Consider the following 22,838-nt stretch of genomic DNA (forward strand, 5'->3'; position numbering starts at 1 on the left):
GGCACTGCAGTTTCAACACTTTGTTTATTTATTTACTTTTTAAATTTTATTTATTCATTTTTATTAGAGAGAGAGAGAGGGAGAGATAGAAAGAAAACAGGGGGAGGAGCAGGAAGCATCAACTCCCATATGTGCCTTGACCAGGCAAGCCAGGGTTTTGAACTGGTGACCTCAGTGTTCCAGGTCGACGCTTTATCCACTGTGCCACCACAGGTCAGGCAAAACTTTTTTTTTTTTTTTAATTTTAGAGAGGAGAGAGAGAGAGAGAGAGAGAGAGAGAGAGAGAGAGAGAGAGAGAGAGAGAGGAGAGACAGAGAGAGAAGGGGGGAGGAGCTGGAAGCATCAACTCCCATATGTGCCTTGACCAGGCAAGCCCAGGGTTTCGAACCGGCGACCTCAGCATTTCCAGGTCGACGCTTTATCCACTGCGCCACCACAGGTCAGGCTTCAACACTTTGTTTGAAATACAATTCCATGGATCAGATTCACCTGTACTTCACTAAAAGACCAAAAACCATTCCAGAATAAAAGATACTATTTTTGACTTTCTACATCCCTGACCCCCACAATTAACTGCAATAATCTAGACCATCAAACAATCCTAGAGATTTAATTAGAAAAAAGAAAAAAAATCACAGGCCACTACATTAGGCCACTTTTGCATGGGCAACAAAATGACGACTTACTAGTGTATAATATTTATCATTAAGTTTTTCCTCCCCTCCTGAAAATGACACTATTTTAAAATTTAAGACAAGAAAGAAAGAAACTCATCAGATTCCACATACCTGGTCATGGTAGCTGGTACCAGAACTACTATTCGCTCCACAAGGTGCTTGCACTTGTGGAGGTCTTTCCACAGGGCATGTGGGATCACTATAGGAGGGAGAGACTGGGACAGCTGGGTGGGGAGTATGATGGTGGTGGTGATGATGTTGAAAATGGTGGCCATGCTGCTGAAAGCAACTTGTGTGTGGATGTCCTAATGCATGGTGACTCTGTGACGACCCTCCACATGGCGAGTGCTGAGGGCAGCAGGAAGGTAACCTTGGCATTGCAGGAGGGCCATTTTCCATTACAGCACTAGATGAAGTTCTCCTCAAGTCATCTTGCAACAAAAAAAATGCATAGAACAATCAAATGATCAAACATCACTGTGTAAAAAAATAGGTACTGTGTATAAATAAATAATTAAGAAATGTTTAATAAATTCAAATATCTGTAAATAAAGATATAATAGTGCCACATTCTTAACATACATATCATATCATCTCAGGCAGTGTTTTCGCTGGGATTTCCCTGAAAGCCTGAATTTTTCAGGAGGCTCAAATTTACCATGATGTTTAAATACGGCAATAGAGCATCTTTTCTTAGGTCATACCAGACAATTCCTTTTAAATGGCATTTTTAAAATTCTAAACTATCATGTGAGTCCTTCCATTTTATGCAACAAAGATTCTACTCCTGAGCTCCATGATCCCCAAATACCACTACATAATGCAGACTAATATGTACTTCTAAAAATCTTATCTTCTTAAGACATAATCACACAGCTCAGAGCATACCTGGCTAATTCTAACTTCCAACATCGTTTCCCTTCCTTTGGCCTCTAAACTCAGACCTGATAGAACAGCGGTTCTCAACCTGTGGGTCATGACCCCGGCAGGGGTCGAACGACCAAAACACAGGGGTCGCCTAAAGCCATCGGAAAATACATAATGCATATCAGGTATTTACATTCCGAATCATAACTGTAGCAAAATTACAGTTATGAAGTAGCCACCAAAATTATTTTTTGGTTTGGGGTCACCGCAACATGAGGAACTGTATTGCGGGGTCACGGCATTAGAAAGGTTGAGACCCACTGTGATAGAATATAAGAAATGATAAGACTCTAATATATGAAAAATTACAGGTGTCTTACTATAATCTAGTGATTTGGCATTGAATAGTGGGAGGAAAAACCACTGAGTCAGATGGTCATGTCTAATCAGAACAATTCGACCTTATGAGCAATCTGACCTTAGGAACGTTATTAACCTTTCTCACCTATTAAATGGAGCAATAACTGCCCTGTAGGGTTGTTGTCAGAAAAGATGGCAATCTTCTAGGTATGAAACATAGGAGTTCCAATTATGTTTACCACATGCCCAGTTACTCTGAAGGTGTGCTCTTCCAACCGGAAGTGTGCAAAAGTGCCCCCAGAAGGTCTATCCCATTGCTTCAAACTCAGCTAAAACATAGCACCCTTTCCTCATACTACATATTATGTGGAAACTGTATGATACAGATAAATATGGAGATAAAATATTTTACTTAAAAATAGAAATTAGAAGAGTGGAAAACTCAAGAATCCTGTTTTTTTCTTCCCACATCACCTGTGTAACCCCTGAGGCATCTCCCAGAATCCTTAGGATTCTGGAATACCACTGTTCTAGCCTTATTTCTAGAGTAATTGACACCAGGAATACTCTGCTCCTATTTGGCTCACAGTACCTAGCTAATTTATTCTAAGTCAGTGTACCAATTAGGAACCAAACCAAAACTCCAACCAAACCTGGCTAAAACTTAGGGAATTTACAGGTTCACATAAATAAATCTGGGTGGCCCTGGCCAGTTGGCTTGGCGGTAGAGCGTCGGCCTGGTGTGCGGGGGACCCGGGTTCGATTCCCGGCCAGGGCACACAGGAGAAGCGCCCATTTGCTTCTCCACCCCTCCCCCTCTCCTTCCTCTCTGTCTCTCTCTTCCCCTCCCGCAGCCAAGGCTCCATTGGAGCAAAGATGGCCGGGGCGCTGGGGATGGCTCTGTGGCCTCTGCCTCAGGCGCTAGAGTGGCTCTGGTTGTGGCAGAGCGACGCCCCTGGTGGGCGTGCCGGGTGGATCCCGGTCGGGCGCATGCGGGAGTCTGTCTGACTGTCTCTCTCTGTTTCCAGCTTCAGAAAAATACAAAAAAAAAAAAAAAAATCTATAAAAAATAAATAAATAAATCTGGGTGGTGGTGCTTCAGGCTCTGGCTGATAGATCTGATTGCAGCGCACCATCCTAGTAATTCTGGGGCTGCCCTCCCATAAATGTCCTACCTTGCCTTTGCCAATTCTCTTTTGGGGAAGGTCTGTGATCTAAACTCTGTTATGGATAGTATCTGTGCATTGTTTTTCTTCCAAACTCCTAGTCTGGCCTATTTGGGCTAATTTCCCGAACTCTTTTATAAAGGTTCTTTAGCTGGGAACTAGAATTCAGGAGTCTGTAAACTTGGTTAGAATGTAAATTTACAAATTCTTACTAACATCTAATTACTTTCTGGATTAGTACTACCTTGTTAGCAACAGTTGAGAGGTTAAATATTACCAGTATTTGTAGCAAAAAACTATAAACTTTGACAAGGTGTTTACTTTTAAAACAAATTATAGCACCTCAAAATCAGTTCTATAAATAACTATGTCATCTTCTTTCATTTGTATTCCAAATTTCTTGAACAACCTGGACAAAATTACAACTAGCACATCAGGAACTGCCCATGCTCAACAGCCAATCTTAGCTATGCTAAATCAAACGTAAGTTATCTATTTTCTATATGTTGTAATATTTGTAGCAATAACTCATTATGACAGTAGCTTTACTTCCTGCAGTATTTTCAGGGTTTTATCTCATCCCCCATGTCAAAATGTTGTACAAGAGGATGTAAATTATGTTAACTTCAGAAAAACAAAAAGATTGAAAACCTCTGGGACACTAAATCATTCAGTGAATGTACTAAATGACTTTCCTGGTTCCTTACAACTCTGATACGTTTAATTTTGTAAATCCAATTATTTAAGAATTGTGTAACTCTAAGGTTCAAGAGAAGAGTTTAGAACCAGAGCAAGCTCTTTGGACTACTAGAACTCTGAAAATCTGTTCAAAAAGAATGTGTGCCTTCTTTGTCTTCAAACTGTTCCAATATAAAACTCAGAGTGAAAAAAAAGGAAGCATAATGATTATACTATATTTAAGACTGAACACATATTTACGGTGTCAGATCATTAACAGTGTGGCCTCAAAAAGAAGACTGACTTTATGGTTCTACTTCTTTTAAGGTACAGTTTTGGCCTCGAATTAAATTAAGTCTAGTTTCGTACAGTTCAGAACTTTGTTGCTCAAACAGGGTAACAACTCAAAGTGAAGACAACTTAATTTCCTCTTGTTTGAGTTACTGATCAAAGGCAACTGCCATACATTAGAAGCAAAATACAAAGATATCTGATCAAGTAAATAAAACATTTTTTATTAAAATTTTGCTGCGAACCAGAGCGGCTAGTAATTCTGGGCCCTGAAGGAGAACGGTGCAGAATTAAGAAAATAGACTCACCGAGAAAAAAGGATGGGATCGGGAGGTCTCTTCAATGCTGATGGCAATATCAGAGAGAGAGCGCGAGCCTCCGATCTTTGCTTTTGCTTTATTATATAGCATAGACAATTAAACCCTTTAATCCAATATACAAATAGGGAAGTCTCTGATACAAAGCCACTCATCTGAGGCATAAATTGGATTCCTCATAACAGTGCACCACCCTACATCAAGCAACAGTCAAGGGTGTGGAGAAAAGCTTGGTGTTGAAAAGATCTTGGTATTAAGAGATCTTAGTATTAAGAGAGTGGGAAAGGCTCAGTCCCAAACCAAACCTTAGGCTACAACGACCTGGCCAGTCTATAGCCCATCTCCCACAAAATTAGCCAACAGAGTGTCCACTAAAATTAAGACAATCACAACTTGCACCAGTGAAATTAACTCCACAGAGCAGTGACATCAAGCTTAGTCAAGTCCCGCCTGGCCAGGCGGTGGCGCAGTGGATAGAGCATCAGACTGGGACGTGGATGACCCAGGTTCGAAACCCCGAGGTCACCAGCATAGACATGACCCAATGGTCGCTGGCTTGAGCCCAATGTCACTAGCTTGAGCAAGGGGTCACTTGCTCGGCTGTAGCCCCCCGGTCAAGGCACATATGAGAAAGCAATCAATGAACAACTAAGGAGCCACAACAAAGAAAAAATGAGCTCCTCATCTCTCTCCCTTCCTGTTTGTCCCTATCTGTCCCTCTCTCTGACTCTGTAAAAAAAAAAAAAAAAAAGAAAAAGCTTAGTCAAGTCCCTTCACTATTAATTCAAGGAGAATTGCCAAGACATACTCATGCATTTATTCATTCATTTGGCAAAATAATGACTATACAAAATAATGGCTTGTTAAAGATTTACAAAAGGCACTGGAAAATAAAATGATAAAAATGAAAGTCTGGCCTTTAAAATGACTTATGATGTCTGCTTTTGTTGTTTTATCTCTAGCAAATAGAAACATGTCTACATAATGCAGGTGGCTCAATAATCACTTGTTAAATTTAAGTTAACCTCACAAGGGGAGGCATTCACACATGCATGTAGCCAAGTCTAAGAAAGACAGATTTGAAATTTGGTCTTCAGTAGCTCATCGTCAAGTATGAAGACAACTTAAGATATAAATCAATAGCTATTATAACTGAAGCAATGAGTCCTAGCATACTAGACAGCAATGTTGCCTCCAAGGAAACATCTGGCAACACCTGGGCACATTTTTGATTATCACAACTGGAGGGGAGGTGGTACTACTGGTATTTAGTGGGTAGAGGCCAAGAATAATGCTAAATATTCTACAATCCACAGGATAGCTTCCTACACAATGAACTGTCCAGCCCAAAGACAGTAATGCCAAGGTTAAGAAATCCTGGCATTAAAAAAAAAAAGAAAGAGGCCCTGGCCGGTTGGCTCAGCAGTAGAGCGTCGGCCTAGCATGCGGAGGACCCGGGTTTGATTCCTGGCCAGGGCACACAGGAGAAGCGCCCATTTGCTTCTCCACCCCTCCGCCGTGCCTTCCTTTCTGTCTCTCTCTTCCCCTCCCGCAGCCAAGGCTCCATTGGAGCAAAGATGGCCCGGGCACTGGGGATGGCTCTGTGGCCTCTGCCCCAGGCGCTAGAGTGGCTCTGGTCGCAACATGGCGACGCCCAGGATGGGCAGAGCATCGCCCCCTGGTGGGCAGAGCGTCGCCCCATGGTGGGCGTGCCGGGTGGATCCCGGTCGGGCGCATGCAGGAGTCTGTCTGACTGTCTCTCCCTGTTTCCAGCTTCAGAAAAATGGGGGAAAAAAAAAAAAAGGTTAAAAAAATAAATAAATAAATCCTGGCATAATGGAAGAGTATATAGGCTCTAAGCCACACTTCCCAGGATTGAATTCTTCCTCCACTATCACATACCCTTGAGAAAGTTACTTCATCTATAAAATGAGAAGAGTAACAGAATCTGTGTTACAGGTTGTTGGAAAAATCAGAATACAGAGAAATCACTCACCAATGTTATGAGATCAACAGATGTTAGCTATTACTATCCATTAGACTATTAGCAATTTTAGGGCAGAAAATTTATGATTTGCCCTCAGTGACTAAAATATAGCACATAATCAATAAATAGTTGTTAAATAAATGAATATATATGATAGCATGTATGCATAAAGCAAGAAACACATGGAGAAGTCAAACAGACGATGGGCTGACTAAGGCATGCTGCCTCTGAGATGACTGCAGAATGGTCCAGAGAATATGTCTGATAGGCACTTAGATATGAAAGTTTAAAACAAGAAGGCAGCGGGGAAGAGATAAGATGGCGATGGAGTAGGTGGACGTACTAACTTCCACCTCCCAGAACCAAAGTGGATTACAAACTAATTTTAAGAACCATCATGTGGAAAAACCAACTTTGGACTAAACTAAGAGGACTCTTCAACCAAGGAACACTGAAGAAGCCACACTGAGACTGGTAGGAAAAGCGGAAATGCAGGGAGGGCTGCCCAGCTCCCTGGAGCAAACGGCAGTCGGGAGAGACTCGCGTGGTGGGAAGTGAGTTTAGCAGAGAGGGGAGGGTCCTGAGTCCCAGGAACAAAGCCCCAGCCTGCAGCCCCAGAGCCTAGAAGAGGCGTATGGACAGTATTTAGCTGGAAACAAGACAGGGTACCGTTAGTGAGAAAGAGACTGATTTTTCAGACCCAGGATTCTTCTTAAAGGTACTGCGCAGAAAACCTCTCTCACAACCACCCACCCGGGGCTCCAGGGGACAGGGAGAGAGGAGAATACCAGAGTAGCAGGAAGAGAGTATAATCTAGGAGGCACAGGGAGAAACATTTTTTTTTTCTTTTTTTTTTTTTTTCCTTTTTATTTTTCAGGTCTCAGAGTAATTCTAGAGCTAAAGCAGTGACAATCACCTTTAGATTCAGAATACATGCCAGCTCATCATCGACAGAGAAACATTTTGAGAGACGGCCACCCTAACTTCTGGGATGAGTCACTCCCCAAATCTGAAGTGAATATTTCCCCTGGAAACAACAATACCAGCAAAGGGAAGCAGGACACCAGCCAAACAAGCCCTCCCGCAGAGTCGCTTAGAAGGAGGGAGGTTTCGGGACTACAGTAATAGTGTTAGGGTCTGAGCTGCAGCGTCCCCACCCACATGGCTGAGGGCTCACCAGAGGGCGGGCGGTGGTGGGACCAGAAGCGCAGTTCTGTCGGAAAGGGCAGAAGCCAGCTGGCCACCACTGAGGCCCAGGTGTGAGCTCAGTCTTGCCTGGCTGGAGAGGAGGAGGCATGCAAAAGTGGTCAAGCTCAGCTGCGGGGAGCCTGCAATCCAGCCTGCGGGAGAAGGGTGGGAACTCTGGAAGGGGTGGAGACCAGCCCTTGAGCAAGGGCGCAGAAGCACGGCCTTGCTCCGCCCATAGAACCAAGGCTTGGGGCCTGACTTGGGAGCTGGCTCCTCCCACGGGGGTGGAGCCAAAAGCCCAGAAAAGGTGGAGTCCCGCTACTGAGCATGGGCACGCAGTCCCGCCGGACCTGTGGAGCCAAGACTTGCAGCCGTCCCACAAGTGGGTTCCTCCTGCAAGGGCAGCGGGGTGGGGGGGAGCCTGGAATCAAGCGGAGACCTGCAGCTGAGCAAAGGTGCTCACCCCTGCCCTCAGGGCCAAGCATAACGCCACTCATAGGGGTGGGGTGAAGACCAAGGCCACCGAGGCTTGTATACCTGAGCACATGATCACAGCCCCTCTGAGGAGAGGTAGAAACCACAGCAACAGCCCCAGTGGGCAGGCACCGGCAACGCCCATACCCAAATGCCCTAGGCAGCAACAGCAAGGGGGTGGCGGGCCTACAGACAGACCACACCTAGGTAGGGAACAGAGGCCACACCCAGTGGACTCCAGTGGCCAAAATCTTCTTTTACACAGACAACATGAGAAAGCAGAGAAATGCAACACAAATGAATCAAGAGAAATCCCCAGAAAAGGACCTGAATGAGTCAGATATAACCAAATTACCAGATGCAGAGTTTAAAATAACGATTGTTAGGATGCTCAAAGATATTAGAACAACAATAGATGGTCATTACGAACACCTAAATAAAAAGATAGCAAATATAAAAAATGACATTGAAATAATAAAAAAGAATCAGCCAGAAATGACAAATACAATATCAGAAATGAAGAACACAATGGAATGAATTAAAAGCAGGACGGATGAACCGGAGAATCGAATCAGCGAGTTAAAGGACAAGATAAATAAAGGCACAGAAGCAGAGCAGAAAAAATAAAAGAGACTCAAAAAGTCTGAGGAAACTCTAAGAGAGCTCTGTGACAACATGAAGAGAAATAACATCTGCATCATAGGGGTTCCTGAAGAAGAAGAGAAAGAACAAGGGATAGAGACTTTGTTCAAACATATCATAGCTGAAAACCTCCCTCAATTAAGGCAGGAAAACATCTCACAAGTTCAAGAAGCACAGAGAACTCCATTAAAGAGAAACTCAAAGAAATCTACACCAAGACACATCATAATTAAAATACCAAAGCTAAGTGATAAAAAGAAAATATTAAAAGCTGCTAGAGAAAAAAAACACTATCATCTACAAAAGAGCCCCCATAAGGATGACTTCTGACTTCTCAACAGAAACACTTGAGGCCAGAAGGGAATGGCAAGAAATAGTCAAAGAAATGCAGAACAAGAGCCTATAACCAAGACTACTTTATCCAGCAAGGCTATCGTTTAAAATTGAAGGAGAAATAAAAAGCTTTCCAGACAAAAAAAACCTCAAGGAATTCACTACAACCAAACCAAGGCTGCAAGAAATGCTAAGGGGCCTGTTGTAAACAGATCAAAGGAGAAAAAGAATATAGCAAAAGAGGAATACAGTTTTAAAGAATAAAATGACAATAAACAATTACATATAAATAATAACTAGACCACCAACTTACACCATTCACAAAAATAAACTCAAAATGGATAAAAGACTTAAATGTAAACTGTGAAACCATAAGCATCTTAGAAGGAAACATAGGCAGTAATAAGCTCTCCGACATATCTTGCAGCAATATATTTGCCAATTTATCTCCACAGGCAAGTGAAATAAAAGACAGGATAGCCTGACCAGGTGGTGGCGCAGTGGATAGAGCATCAGACTGGGATGCAGAAGGACCCAGGTTCGAGACCTCGAGGTCACCAGCTTGAGCGCAAGCTCATCTGGCTTGAGCAAAAAGCTCACCAGCTTGGACCCAAGGTCGCTGGCTCCAGCAAGGGGTTACTCGGTCTGCTGAAGGCCCACGGTCAAGGCACATATGAGAAAGCAATCAATGAACAACTAAGAAGTTGCAACGCGCAACGAAAAACTAATGATTGATGCTTCTCATCTCTCTCTCCGTTCCTGTCTGTCTGTCCCTGTCTATCTCTGCCTCTGTAAAAAAAAAAAAAAAAAAAAAAGACAGGATAAACAAATGGAACTATATCAAACTAAAAAGTTTCTGCACAGCTAAAGACAATAAGAACAGAATAAAAAGACAAACTACACAATGGGAGAATATATTTGACAATATGTCTGATAAGGGGTTAATAACCAAAATTTATAAAGAACTTGTAAAACTCAATACCAGGAAGACAATCCAATCAAAAATGGGCGAAAGAAATAAATAGACACTTCTCCAAAGAGGACATACAGATGGCCAATAGGCATATGAAAAAATGTTCAATATCACTAATCATTAGAGAAATGCAAATTAAAACCACAATGAGGCCCTGGCCGGTTGGCTCAGCGGTAGAGCGTCGGCCTGGCGTGCGGGGGACCCGGGTTCGATTTCCGGCCAGGGCACATAAGAGAGGCGCCCATTTGCTTCTCCACCCCCCCCCCCTCTTTCCTCTCTGTCTCTCTCTTCCCCTCCTGCAGCCAAGGCTCCATTGGAGCAAAGATGGCCTGGGCACTGGGGATGGCTCCTTGGCCTCTGCCCCTGGAGCTAGAGTGGCTCTGGTCGCGGCAGAGCGATGCCCCGGAGGGGCAGAGCATCGCCCCCTGGTGGGCGTGCCGGGTAGATCCCAGTCGGGCGCAGCGGGAGTCTGTCTGACTGTCTCTCCCCGTTTCCAGCTTCAGAAAAAATACAAAAAAAACCCACAAAAAACAAACAAACAAAAAAACCCCACAATGAGTTATCTCCTCACACCAGTCAGAATGGCGCTCATCAACAAAACAACACAGAATAAGTGCTGGCGAGGATGTGGAGAAAAGGGAACCCTCCTGCACTGTTGGTGGGAATGCAGATTTGTGCAGCCACTGTGGAAAACAGTATGGAGATTCCTCAAGAAATTAAAAATTGAACTGCCTTTTGACCCAGCTATACCACTTTTAGGAATATACCCCAAGAACACCAGAGCACTGTTTGAAAAGAAGAAATGCATCCCCATGTTTATGGCAGCATTGTTCACAATAGCGACGATCTGGAAACAGCCCAAGTGTCCGTCAGTGGACGAGTGGTTTAAAAAGCTTTGGTACATATATACTATGGAATACTACTCAGTCATAAGAAATGATGACATCAGATCATTTACAACAACATGGATGGACCTTGATAACATTATACTGAGTGAAATAAGTAAATCAGAAAAAACCAAGAACTATTTGATTCCATAGATAGGTGGGACATAAAAATGAGACTCAGAGACATGGACAAGAGTGTGGGGGTTACGGGGTGGGGGGGAGGAAAGGGAGGGGGTTGGGGGAGTGGAGGGGCACAAAGAAAACCAATCAGAAGGTGATGGAATACAACTGGACTTTGGGTGATGAGAATGCAGCATAATCAAATGTCAAAATAACCTAGAGATGTTTTCTCTGAACATATGTACTCTGATTTATCAATGTCACCCATTAAAATTAATAAAAAATAATAATAATATTGTAAAAACAAAACAAGAAGGCAGCACTGGAAGCACAAAATGGGGAGTCATCAACATATCGGTGGTGGATGAAAACAACTGTAGGTATGAGATGAGCCAGCGAGAAAAGGGAGGAGAACAGAGTCCTGGGAGAATATAGAGGAGAAAAATATTGCCAGACTGTTTATCAGCTTTGTTTTGAGAGGCATCAGAAGCAAGTTAAAGGATGGAGTTTAAGGTGACGTGTACAAAGATTTAACACAAATGTATGAGTACATGCAGGAAGGGAATGAATGAAACCAGCAAAGATGCCGAAGACTTAGAGAAGACATGTTAAAGCATGGTGAAGGACCCAAGAAGGGATAAGAGTAGAACATAGCTAATGAGACTGAAAGGAACATTAAGAAGACCATGAGTTAAGGACAGGTATAGAGACACAAAAGTTTTTAGGGAGGCATTGGAAATTATGAGGGTTCATCCTTGAGAACCTCCATTTATTTCCCCTTAAAAGTCTTAAGGAGAATGAGAGAATCTTGGAATAGTCATTAAGAAGAAAAGGTAACTGATCAAGATATATCATACTATAGAAACTTATCAAAAACCACAGATTAGATATCATATATTCAGTCTGCTTGGTTCTGTGATTATTAGCCCCATCTAGCAGAAACCTGGATAGAGCAAAGCTAGATGGCTTACGTTTTCCAAGATTGAAAATATGCAAGAAAAATGCAAAGTAAGACAAGATATGAAGAAAATAGGTGACTAATGTCATAGTCTTGGGGGAAAAATGAAGCCAGCAGAACTGAGTTCCCCTAATGTTGCCTGAATATCTGCATGTGCTTCTATCAGGTTTATAGAGAGGAACAATCTAGCCTGGAACAAAGCTCTCCTAGTCTTGAGAAATACAACACAAAATAAGTCTATCCCAAAGGTGGTCATCACTATAGTCAGAGCAATATCATGAGAAGGCCATTAACATAGTCAAGTTACTACTTAGGTGCTTTAATGTGATTTCTGAGTGAGGAAGAGTCTTAAAGGAATAAATGAATAAATGAACAAATGAATGAATGATTTGAGACTATCTTGAAATAAAGTTGGGACTCCGTCATAGAAAATCTAGATAATAAGGGTATTAAAGCTACCAGGAGAGAGGAGTAAATGAGAAGAATTCAAATCTTTCATCAAAGATTATTATTGTCCTTGACAGAATTTAACATTACAGATTTCTTCATTTCTGATGAGAAGAATAATATCAACATGAGGAAAATCTTTAAGAATTATGATAATTAAAATAATAGATAACTAAATAACAAAAGAACTAGAAATATCATTGTTAATTAAAACATAAAAATTAATCTGAGACAAGAGCTAAAACTATAAAATTCTTATAACATAGGAGTATATATGTGTGACCTTGGATTAAGCAATGGTTTCTTGGACATAAACCCAAAAGAACAAACAAACAAAACCCAGAAAATAGACATCCTCAAACTTTTTAAGACTCCCATCCATTCTTAATTCTTTTGGGTACATACCAAAGAATGGTAATAACTCTATATTTAACTATTTTTAAAAGTAAGTTTTTTATCTTTCAATTAAAGCCAACATACAGTATTACATACAATATACATTATTACATTAATTTCAGGTGTACAACCCCGTGATTAGATATTTATATGACTTATAAAGTGACCAACCCAATAAATCTAGTATCCATCTAACAACATACACATAGTTATTACAATAATATTGACTATATTCCCTAAGCTATATTTTATATCCTTATGACTATTCTGTAACTACCAATCAGTACTTCTTAATCTCTCCACTTATTTCACCCACTCTAATCCCCTCCCTGGGGATTGGCAACTGTCGAAATGTTCTCTATGTCTATGAGTCTGTTTCTGTTCTGCTTGTTGTTTTTTTCTTTTTTAGATTCCACACATAAGAGAATTCTCATCTGGCATTTGTCTTACTGTCTGATTTATTTCACTCAGCACATTACCCTCTAGGTCCATCCATGTTGTTGCAGATGCCAAGATTTCATTCTTTTCATGGGTGAGTCATATTCTATTATATGCATATATATTCCTTCTTTATCCATTCATCTACTAATGGACACTCAGGTTTCTTCCATATCATGGCTATTTTAAATAATGCTGTGATGAACATATGAATGGACATTTTGATTTAGTGTTCTGGGTTTCTTTGGATAAATACCCAGAAGTAGAATTGCTGGATCCTTCTTTACCTCTTGTTATACAGCCTTTGTTTTAGAGTATATTTTATTTGGTATATTGCTAGCCAAGCTTTATTATTTTCATTTTCATAAAATATCTTTTTCTATCCCTTTACACTTTCAGTCTACATGTGTCTCAATCTGAAGTGAGTCTCCTGTAGACAGCATATTAAAGAGTCTTGTTTTGTTCTCCATTCAGCCACTGTATGTCTTTTGATTGGAGCATTTATTCCAGGGGTAGTTAACCTTTTTATACCTACTGCCCACTTTTGTATCTCTGTTAGTAGTAACATTTTCTAACCACCCACTGGTTCCACAGTAATGGTGATTTATAAAGTAGGGAAGTAACTTTACTTTATAAAATTTATAAAGCAGAGTTACAGCAAGTTAAAGCATATAATAATAATTACTTACCAAGTACTTTATGTCAGATTTTCGCTAAGTTTGGCAGAATAAATCTTTATAAACAACTTACTATAGTTAAATCTATCTTTTTATTTATACTTTGGTTGCTCCACTACCACCCACCATGAAAGCTGGAACGCTCACTAGTGAGCGTTAGGAACCAGGTTGACTACCACTGATTTACTCCATTTGCATTTAAAGCACTTGTTGATAGATATGCATTTATTGTCATTTTATTATTCATATCCTTCATCTTCTCCCTCTTAAAGAGGACCCTTTAACATTTCTTATAATACTGGTTTGGTGGGGACAACCTCTTTTAGCTTTTTCTTATTTGGGAAGCTCTTTATCTACCCTTTGATTCTATAAGATAGTTTTGCTGGGTAGAGTAATCTTGGTTGTAGTCCTTGCTTTTCATTACTTTGAATATTTCTTGTCACTTCCTTCCAGCCTGCAAAGTTTCTGCTGAGGAATCATCTAACAGTCTTATGGGAGTAGGTAACTAACTGCTTTTTTCTTGCTGCTTTTAAGATTTTCTATTTGTCTTTAACCTTTTGCATTTCAATTATGATGTGTCTTGGTGTGGGCCTCTTTGGGTTTACCTTGTTAAAGTATAGGACTCTCTGTACTTTCTGGACTTGTATGTCTATTGTCTTCATCAGGTTAGAGAAGTTCTCTATTTTTTAACATAGGTTTTCAATTCCTTGCTCTCTCTCATCTCTTCCTGTAACCCTCATGATACAAATGTTGGTACACTTGAAGTTGTCCCAGAGGATCCTATACAATCCTTATTTTGGGGAATTTTTTTTCTTTTTTGCTGTTCTGATTGAGTATTTTCTGGTTCCTTATCTTCCAAATTATGGATATGATCCTTTGCTTCACCTATTCTACCCCTCATGCCCTGTCTTCATTTCAGTTAATATATTCTTCATTTCTGGCTAGTTCTTCTTTATGTTTTCTCTCTCCATTTTTATGTTTCCTAAGTCTTTGTTGAAGTTCTCATTAAATTCATTTATTTTTTCCCTAAGTTCACTAAGCATCCTTATAACCAGTATATTGAACTCTGCATCTGGTAGATTGCCCATCTCTATTTTCTTTATTTCTTTTTCTGGAGTTTTGTTCTTTCATTTGGGATGTGTCTGTCTCCTTATTTTGGCAGCCTTCCTGTGCTTATTTCTATGAATTAAGTAGAGCTGCTATGTCTTCCAGGCTTTGTAGAGTGGCCTTGTATAGTAGGTATCCTATAGGGCCCAGTTATGCAGCCTCCCTGGTCAAAAAAGCTGGTGCTCCCGATGCACCCTCAGTATGAGCTGTGTGCACCCTGCTGTTGTCGGTGAGCCTTGATTGCTGTTGGCAAGTCAATGGGAGGGATTTACCCCAGGTTGACTGACCGTGAGAACTGGCTGCAACCACAGTGAAAGATATGCTGGGCAGGGGCTAAACCTATGGAGCAGAACTCACTTCAGCAGAGCTCTGGTGCCTGCTGAGTCTGCCCCTTGAGTGTATCACTTGCAAAGGTTGTAGGGTGGTGGTACTTCAGTGTACTCTGAAACTGTTCACCAAGTGCATTGGCTCTGAGGCCTACTGAAAGGTGCAGGCCAAGGTCAGCCACCACCTGTGCCTTGCCTAGGGCTATTGGGCATGAGCTACAAAGTGATCTGCAGTTGGCTGCTGCTTTTTCTGGGCTTGGAAGTGCCCAGCAGAGAACAAGCTATGAACCAAGGCTGGATGCTGCTAATGCTGGGCCTGGGGCCACTTAAGAAGAGGTAAAACACGCCCTGGCCGGTTGGCTCAGCAGTAGAGCGTCGGCCTGGCGCGCAGGGGACCCGGGTTCGATTCCCGGCCAGGGCACATAGGAGAAGCACCCATTTGCTTCTCCACCCCCCCCTCCTTCCTCTCTGTCTCTCTCTTCCCCTCCTGCAGCCAAGGCTCCATTGGAGCAAAGATGGCCCGGGCGCTGGAGATGGCTCCTTGGCCTCTGCCCCAGGCGCTAGAGTGGCTCTGGTCGCGGCAGAGCGACGCCCCGGAGGGGCAGAGCATCGCCCCCTGGTGGGCAGAGCGTTGCCCCTGGTGGGCTTGCCGGGTGGATCCCAGTCAGGCACATGCGGGAGTCTGTCTGACTGTCTCTCCCCATTTCCAGCTTCAGAAAAATACAAAAAAAAAAAAAAAAGAGGTAAAACATGAAGAAACCAGGTGCTGCTTGTTTGAGAAATTTTAGTGAGGTCTAAAGCATAAGCCAAGACTGACCATTTGTATGAAAAGTCACTGGAAAGAGTGTGAGTGTGCCCAAAAGTTGGGTGGGGCAGGTCTCAGAGAGTCACCAGTACAGGGTAAATGATGTGACTCATATATAGGCCCACCTGCCAGCTCTGTGGGGGAAGGGCTCAGCAAAGAACAATGACATCTGCCAGCACTTGTCTGGGAAAAAGCTGCCCCTCCAACCCTCGCCCTAAAGCCAGACTGTTCAGTTCCTCTGTGTATGTCCCTGTTGCCTTTTGAGCTGCTATCCTAGTGCTGCAGCTCAGAGTGAGTACATCTGAGTAAGTCAATGTGTGGGCCTTTTAAGAGGAACACCTGGGACTCCAGCAGCCCTCCATCTCACTCAGTCACAATCCCTACCAGTTTTCACAACCAGAAGTTTGGTGACTTCTCTTCCCAGCACTAGAACCCTGGGCTGAGGGGCCTGGTGTGGAGCTGGGACACTTTGCTCCTAAGAGCGGACCTCCATAGCCAAGATATCCCTCCCAATCTTTAACTACATGTGGATGTGGGACAATCTTGTCCCACATCTCAGCCCCTCCCATCAGTCTCAATGTGGCTTCTTCTTTATGTCCTATTTAGAGGACTTCTGTTCGGCTAGATTTCAGGCAGTTTTGAATGATGGTTGTTCTAGTTTAGTTGCAATTCTGATGCAGTTGTGGAAGGATGTTAAGTAACACATTTACCTACTCTGCCATCTTGAACAGAAGCTATGTTTAACTTTTTGAGCAGCTGCCAAAATATTTCCACAATGGTTATACCATTTTACATTCAAACCAGACTATTTATAAGGATTCCAATTTCTCCACATTCTAGTCAACACTGGTTATTTCCTGATTTATTTTTTAATTACAGAAATTCTGTTAGGTATAAAGTGGTAATTCCTGGTGGTTTTGATTCATATTTCCCTACTAAGGATGCTGTTTTCATATGCTTCTTGGTCATTTAACTTCTTTGGGAAAATATCTATGTAAACCCTTCACTTATTTTTATAGAGAGTTTATTTTCTTTATATTGGTGAATTGCACAAGTTCTTTATATAGTCTAGAGATTAGACCCTTAGCAAATGTATGATTTTAAAATATTTTTCTCTCATTCTGTAAGTTGTCTTTTCACTTTCTTGATGTCCTTTAATGTACAAAAGCTATGTATATTTAATGTACAAAAATTTTGATGAAATTCAATTTGTTTTTTCTTTTGTTGCTCTCACTTTTGGTGTCAGCCATTTAATTCTCCCCAATTTCTTTCAGTTGAGCTATGATACTTTGATAACACAGAGAACCAAACTCAAACATAAAATCATAGTCTAATTCTAATTCAGACTACTTAGCTCACATATAATGTTTATACTGACTATGCTCTTGCTAGTACAGCTAAAATCTTAAAAACAATTCTTTTTCTAACAAGTGCTCCCCCATTTTTTACATACCTCCTATAGAAGTACCAGTCACACTATTGCTTGAAAGAGTAGCTGAAGTCTCTGATACTGTGGAGGGTTGGCTACTAGTGACAGCTGAAGCAGTATCAGAGGCCTGCTCAGAGGTAGATGGTTTGGAATTGATAGTGGAAGCGCTTGTGGTTTGTGATTCCATTCTTGCAGAAGTGGTTGGTATTACAGTAGGTTCTATAAAATAGAAAATGTTTATTTGGCATTTCCTAAGAAATTAAATAATGGGTTATATTTTAATTCAAGCTAACACTTTTATAATTATTAAAGCAAACTTTAAAAATATGAACTCTCACCCTGGCCAGTTGGCTCAGTGGTAGAGCGTCGGCCCAGCGTGAGGATGTCCCAGGTTTGATTTCCACTCAGGACACACAGGAGAAGCGACCATCTGCTTCTCCATCTTTCCCTTTCTCTCTCCCTTTCTTTCTCTTCCCCTCTTTGCAGTCATGGCTCAACTGGTTCGAGCGAATTAGCCTCCGGCACTAAGATGGCTCCATGGCCTCTGCCTCAGGTGCTAAAAAAATGGCTCCATTGCTGAGCAACAAAGCAACAGCCCCAGAAGGGCAGAGCATCGCCCCTTAGTGGGCTTGCCAGGTGGATCCTGGTTGGGACACATGGAGGGGTCTGTCCCTCTGCCTTCCCTCCTTTCGCTAAAATTTAAAAAAAAAGAAAAAAATTAACTCTCTAGCAAGTAAAATATATAGTAAATAAAAAGCTTTCATAAACCTAAACTACAACATTAAAATGATGTTACTAACATAACTGCATTTAAAAAAATCTAACATATACATATTCCAATAATTCAGGTGACTAGTCTAGTTTTTTGAATAATGATTATATAAGTTTTCTGATTTATCATAAAGAAGAGAAAAAGGAAAGTACAAGTCTCTCTGCTATGCTCATACACCTTGTTACAGGGTGTCAGAACAGTACTACAAATGGCACTTTTTTCTGGTACACAAAGGATTCTAGAGTTAGATGCTTTGTACAGCAATTCTGAGTCCACCACTGAAAGTATGATCCTGAATAAGTTATTCAACTACTCTTCTTTTCCTAACCAATTGAACTAGCAAAGTAAAAAATTGTCTTCATAGAACAGTTAGAATGAACTGAGATCTTACATATAGGCACTTTGTAAGAAGCTTTACATATAGTAATCACTTAATAAACATTATCTATAGCAGTGGTCCCCAAACCCTGGGCCGCAGACCAGTTCTGGTCCGTGGGCCATTTGGTACCGGTCCACAGAGAAAGAATAAATAACTTACATTATTTCCGTTTTATTTATATTTAAGTCTGAACAATGTTTTATTTTTAAAAAATGACCAGATTCCCTCTGTTACATCCATCTAAGACTCACTCTTGCTGCTTGTCTTGGTCACGTGATACATTTATCCATCCCACCCTAAAGGCCGGTCCGTGGCCCAAAACAGGTTGGGGACCACTGATCTATAGTATTTAATATAGTTTTACATGCATTTCTGAATGTTTTCCAAAAATTTTTTTGAAAATATTAATATCTGGTAGTACTTTCTAACAAAATTTACAAGTTTTTGTAGTGGAATGTAAAAGAAATTTCAGGCAGACTTTAAACTTATTAATGAGTTACACTTTAGAGTTTAGACTCTGATTATAAAATGTTTTAAAAAAAAAAAATCTGTCCAAAGCATATTCATAACAATTAGATCTGAAATAAAGGGACTTTCTTAATGTGATATAGAATGAGACGACAACTATTTTATACCATGCAGTGTGGAAGGCTGACTCCTGAAACACAAAGAATACCTGTGTGTCTAAATGGAACATTGTACTTTGGATGCTTAAACAAATGTATTTGCTTACACCTAAAAATGGAAGGAGGAACATCTGTTTATGTATAAATGGTTTATATCAGTTTCTCAACCTTAGCAGTACTGATATTTTTGGCTGGATAATTCTTTGCTGGGGTGGGAGTGGGGATAGATGGTGGGCTGTCCTATGCATTATAGGCAGCGTCCCTGGCCTCTACCCATTAAATGTGAGTAGCACTCTCCCCCAGTTGTAAGAAGCAAAAATGTCTGTAGTTATTGATAAATGTATTTAAGGGCAGAAAATGACAGTTAAGAATCACCAATCTCACTGATATACTTAAGTTTCGCATTTATTTATTTTATTTTTTTAAGAGGAAAAAGAAAATTAATAAAAGCCAGCAAAGCACGTGGGACTATAGCTCCAAAGACACGTGCTTCCCGAAATTAGATTTCTTACATTTGCATTTATTTTTAATAAGATAGAAGCTTTCCAATGAAGGAAACTAGCTGGGAAAAGAGGGCATCTACTGAAATACTATTAACCTAAAGTATTCCTGTTGAACTAATTCTAATGGTTAGAAGGCTACTCTGTCACCTTCTCCTACATAGTGGATAATAGGTGTCACATAGAAAACATACAGAAAGATCCCAGCCTGACCAGGCGATGATGCAGTGGATAGAGCCATCAACCTGAGATATGGAGGACCCGGGTTCGAAACCCCAAGGTCACTGGCTTGAGTGTGGGCTCATCCAGCCTGAGCGCAGGCACATCAGCTTGAGCATGGGGTCGCTGGCTTGAGTGTGGATCATACACATGACCCCATCATTGCTGGCTTGAGCCCAAAGGTCGCTGGCTTGAGCCCAAGGTCGCTGGTTTGAGCAAGGGGTCACTCGCTCTGCTGTAGCCCCACCCCAGCCCCAGTCAAGGCACATATGAGAAAGCAATCAATGAACAACTAATATGTCACAACGAAGAATTGATGCTTCTCATCTCTCTCCCTTCCGGTCTGTCTGTCCCTATCTGTCCCTCTCTCTGACTCTCCTTGTCTGTCAAAAAACAAACAAAAAATAAAAAGATCCCAAAACAGTCATCCTATATTTAATTAACTGCAAGTAATCTTTATTTAATCCCTGTTATATTAACCACTGACAAATAACTTATAATGCTTCAAAATAAAAACCAAGACATTACTGAATGTAATCCAGGCAGTAGGAATCATTTATCTCTTAATAAATATCTGAATTCCAAAGTACTGGTACTCTGAAAGTTATGATCATCCAAAGTGCAAATAGCCCGTATAAGAGCAGATTGCCCAAGGCCTCTAAACTCTTTCTACCTACTTACTATATCTTTTTCTTCAATTTATTGATAACTTACAAAGCTAACAAATTCATATATGGTTGACCACCTTCCTTTAGGGAAATTATGATTGACCATTTCCTTCAAAGTATAACTAATAATATCTGAGCCATAATTCTCAATATGTGGAAAATTCACATGTGGTCTGACTGGTGGTAGTACAGTGGATATAACACCGACTTGGGAAGCTGAGGTGCCCACTTCCAAACCCCGAGGTCACCAGCTTGAGCACAGGCTCATGGGGTTGAGCATGGGTGCACCAGCTTGAGTGCAGGTTGCTGGCATAAAGCCCACACTCACTGGCTTGAGCAAGGGGGTCACTGGGCTTGGCTGGAGCTCCTTGGTCAAAGCTCATATGAGAAGCAATCAATGAACAACTAAAATGAAGCAACTACAAGTTGATGTCTCTCATCCCTCTGCTCCTCAGCTCTCTCCCTTCCATGTCTTTCTTTCTAAAAATTATAAAAATAAAAAAAAATCAATAAAAGGAAAACTCACACATGTATTCATATATTCACACACATTTCTGCTCTTCATAACTCCTCTTTTCCAACTCTGGCTTTGTTTCCTCAGTTACTTGGAGCATTTGTAAGCCAAATAAAACACTAAAACTAAGCAGCACATGCCCTGGTCAGATAGCTCAGTTGGAGAGCATTGTCCTGAAGCACAAAGGTTGTCTGTTCGAACCCCCCCTGTCAGGGCACATATAGGAACAGATCGATGTTCCTGTCTCTTCCCTCCCTCCCTTCCTTTCTCTCTAAAATCAATAAATAAAAATTTAAAAATATATGAGCATTTACGCTTTAAAAATAAATAAAACTAAACAGCACAAAAATTATGTTATATTAAAGAAAAACATACTTTAAAAGTAAATTTGACATTTCAAATAATCAGCATTAACCATATACATTCAGCTGTAGTGCTGCTATATTGTCTATATTAAAAAAGTGCCATTTATACTTTTCATAGTAGAAGTTAAAGTATGACAATAATACTATGAATGAAAGTAATAGTTAAGTCTGAGGATAGATCAAGCTATCACTTATAAAATATTTTTTCCTACGAAAATAACTACCAAGCAATTAAACAATAGTCAGAAAAAACTTTAGGCACAATTTACTACATAATAATCAAAGTTATTATATTAATTGAAAAATAGATTAGAAAATATGACAACTTCCCTATAGTTGAACAATATATTACCATTAAGAAGTAGTAAGAGTTTCTAGCATACTAAGAATATTTCATTTTATCAAATTCTCTTCATAATTCTAAATTGTTGGTCCTGGCCAGTTGGCTCAGTGGATAGAGCATTGGCCCAGCACACAGATATCCCAGGTTTAATCCCTGGTGAGGGCATAAATGAAAAGTGACCATCTGTCTCTCCCCTGCTCTCCCCTTTCTTTCTCTTTACCCACAGCCAGTGGCTCAACTGGTCCAAGCATTGACCCCAGGTGCTGAGGATAGCTCAGCTGATTCAAGCATCAGCCCCAGAAGGGGGTTGCTGGGTGGATCCAGTCAGGGCGCATGTGGGAGTCTATCTCTCCTTCTCTCAAAGTAATAACAACAACAATAATAATAATTCTACATTGTTACTATATCACCTTACCATCTTCATCAACAGTAAGGTCCACAACTTCTGCTGCATTCTGCCTCAAGGGCTGTATCACAGTAGAAATCCTACTGCGGTTCCGTGGCTCCTGTGGCCGATTTGCATGAGAACTTGAACCTTGGCTCCAATGAGATCTGGAGTGTCCAAGGGTTGAACGAGACCTTAAAATGATACCAGTATTAAATTAGTAAATATTAAAAAAAAAAAATCACAAAAATTTTAGTTACCCAAGAAATAGTAAGCCCTTCTTATAAAGTAAGTTGTAAAGTACTTCATGCAAGACTCTCCAAAAAAAATAATGGTCACAGAATTAAAATTGGCATACAATGCAGTCAACAGTTCAAATGCTACAGAAATGTTTATCTGAAATCTATGTACTCTCATTGATCATGTCACCCCATTAAATTTAATTTTTTTTTTACAGAGACAGAGAGAGAGACAGGGACAGAGAGACAGAAATGGAGACATGAGAAGCATCAATCATTAGATTT

General features: G+C 40.9%; 1 protein-coding gene and 1 non-coding gene across 7 annotated transcripts in view; both read right to left on the reverse strand.

Moving 5' to 3' along the window:
* Positions 1–22,838, reverse strand: part of RNF111 (ring finger protein 111) — a 129,394-nt gene that overhangs the window by 26,101 nt on the left and 80,455 nt on the right. For all 6 annotated transcript variants that reach the window (XM_066341501.1, XM_066341503.1, XM_066341500.1 and 3 more), the window contains exons 4-6: positions 22,345–22,508; positions 17,568–17,762; positions 789–1,108 (exon numbers count right to left, since the gene is read on the reverse strand). In XM_066341501.1, the coding sequence (XP_066197598.1) occupies positions 789–1,108; positions 17,568–17,762; positions 22,345–22,508 (679 nt within the window). The remainder of the gene's footprint in view (positions 1–788; positions 1,109–17,567; positions 17,763–22,344; positions 22,509–22,838) is intronic.
* Positions 7,218–7,296, reverse strand: LOC136377905 (small nucleolar RNA SNORD45). Its single transcript, XR_010746517.1, has one exon. It is a non-coding gene; the product is annotated as a small nucleolar RNA SNORD45 (small nucleolar RNA).

This window comes from Saccopteryx leptura, chromosome 6, assembly GCF_036850995.1.
Source record: "Saccopteryx leptura isolate mSacLep1 chromosome 6, mSacLep1_pri_phased_curated, whole genome shotgun sequence".
Classification (NCBI taxonomy): Eukaryota; Metazoa; Chordata; class Mammalia; order Chiroptera; family Emballonuridae; genus Saccopteryx; species Saccopteryx leptura.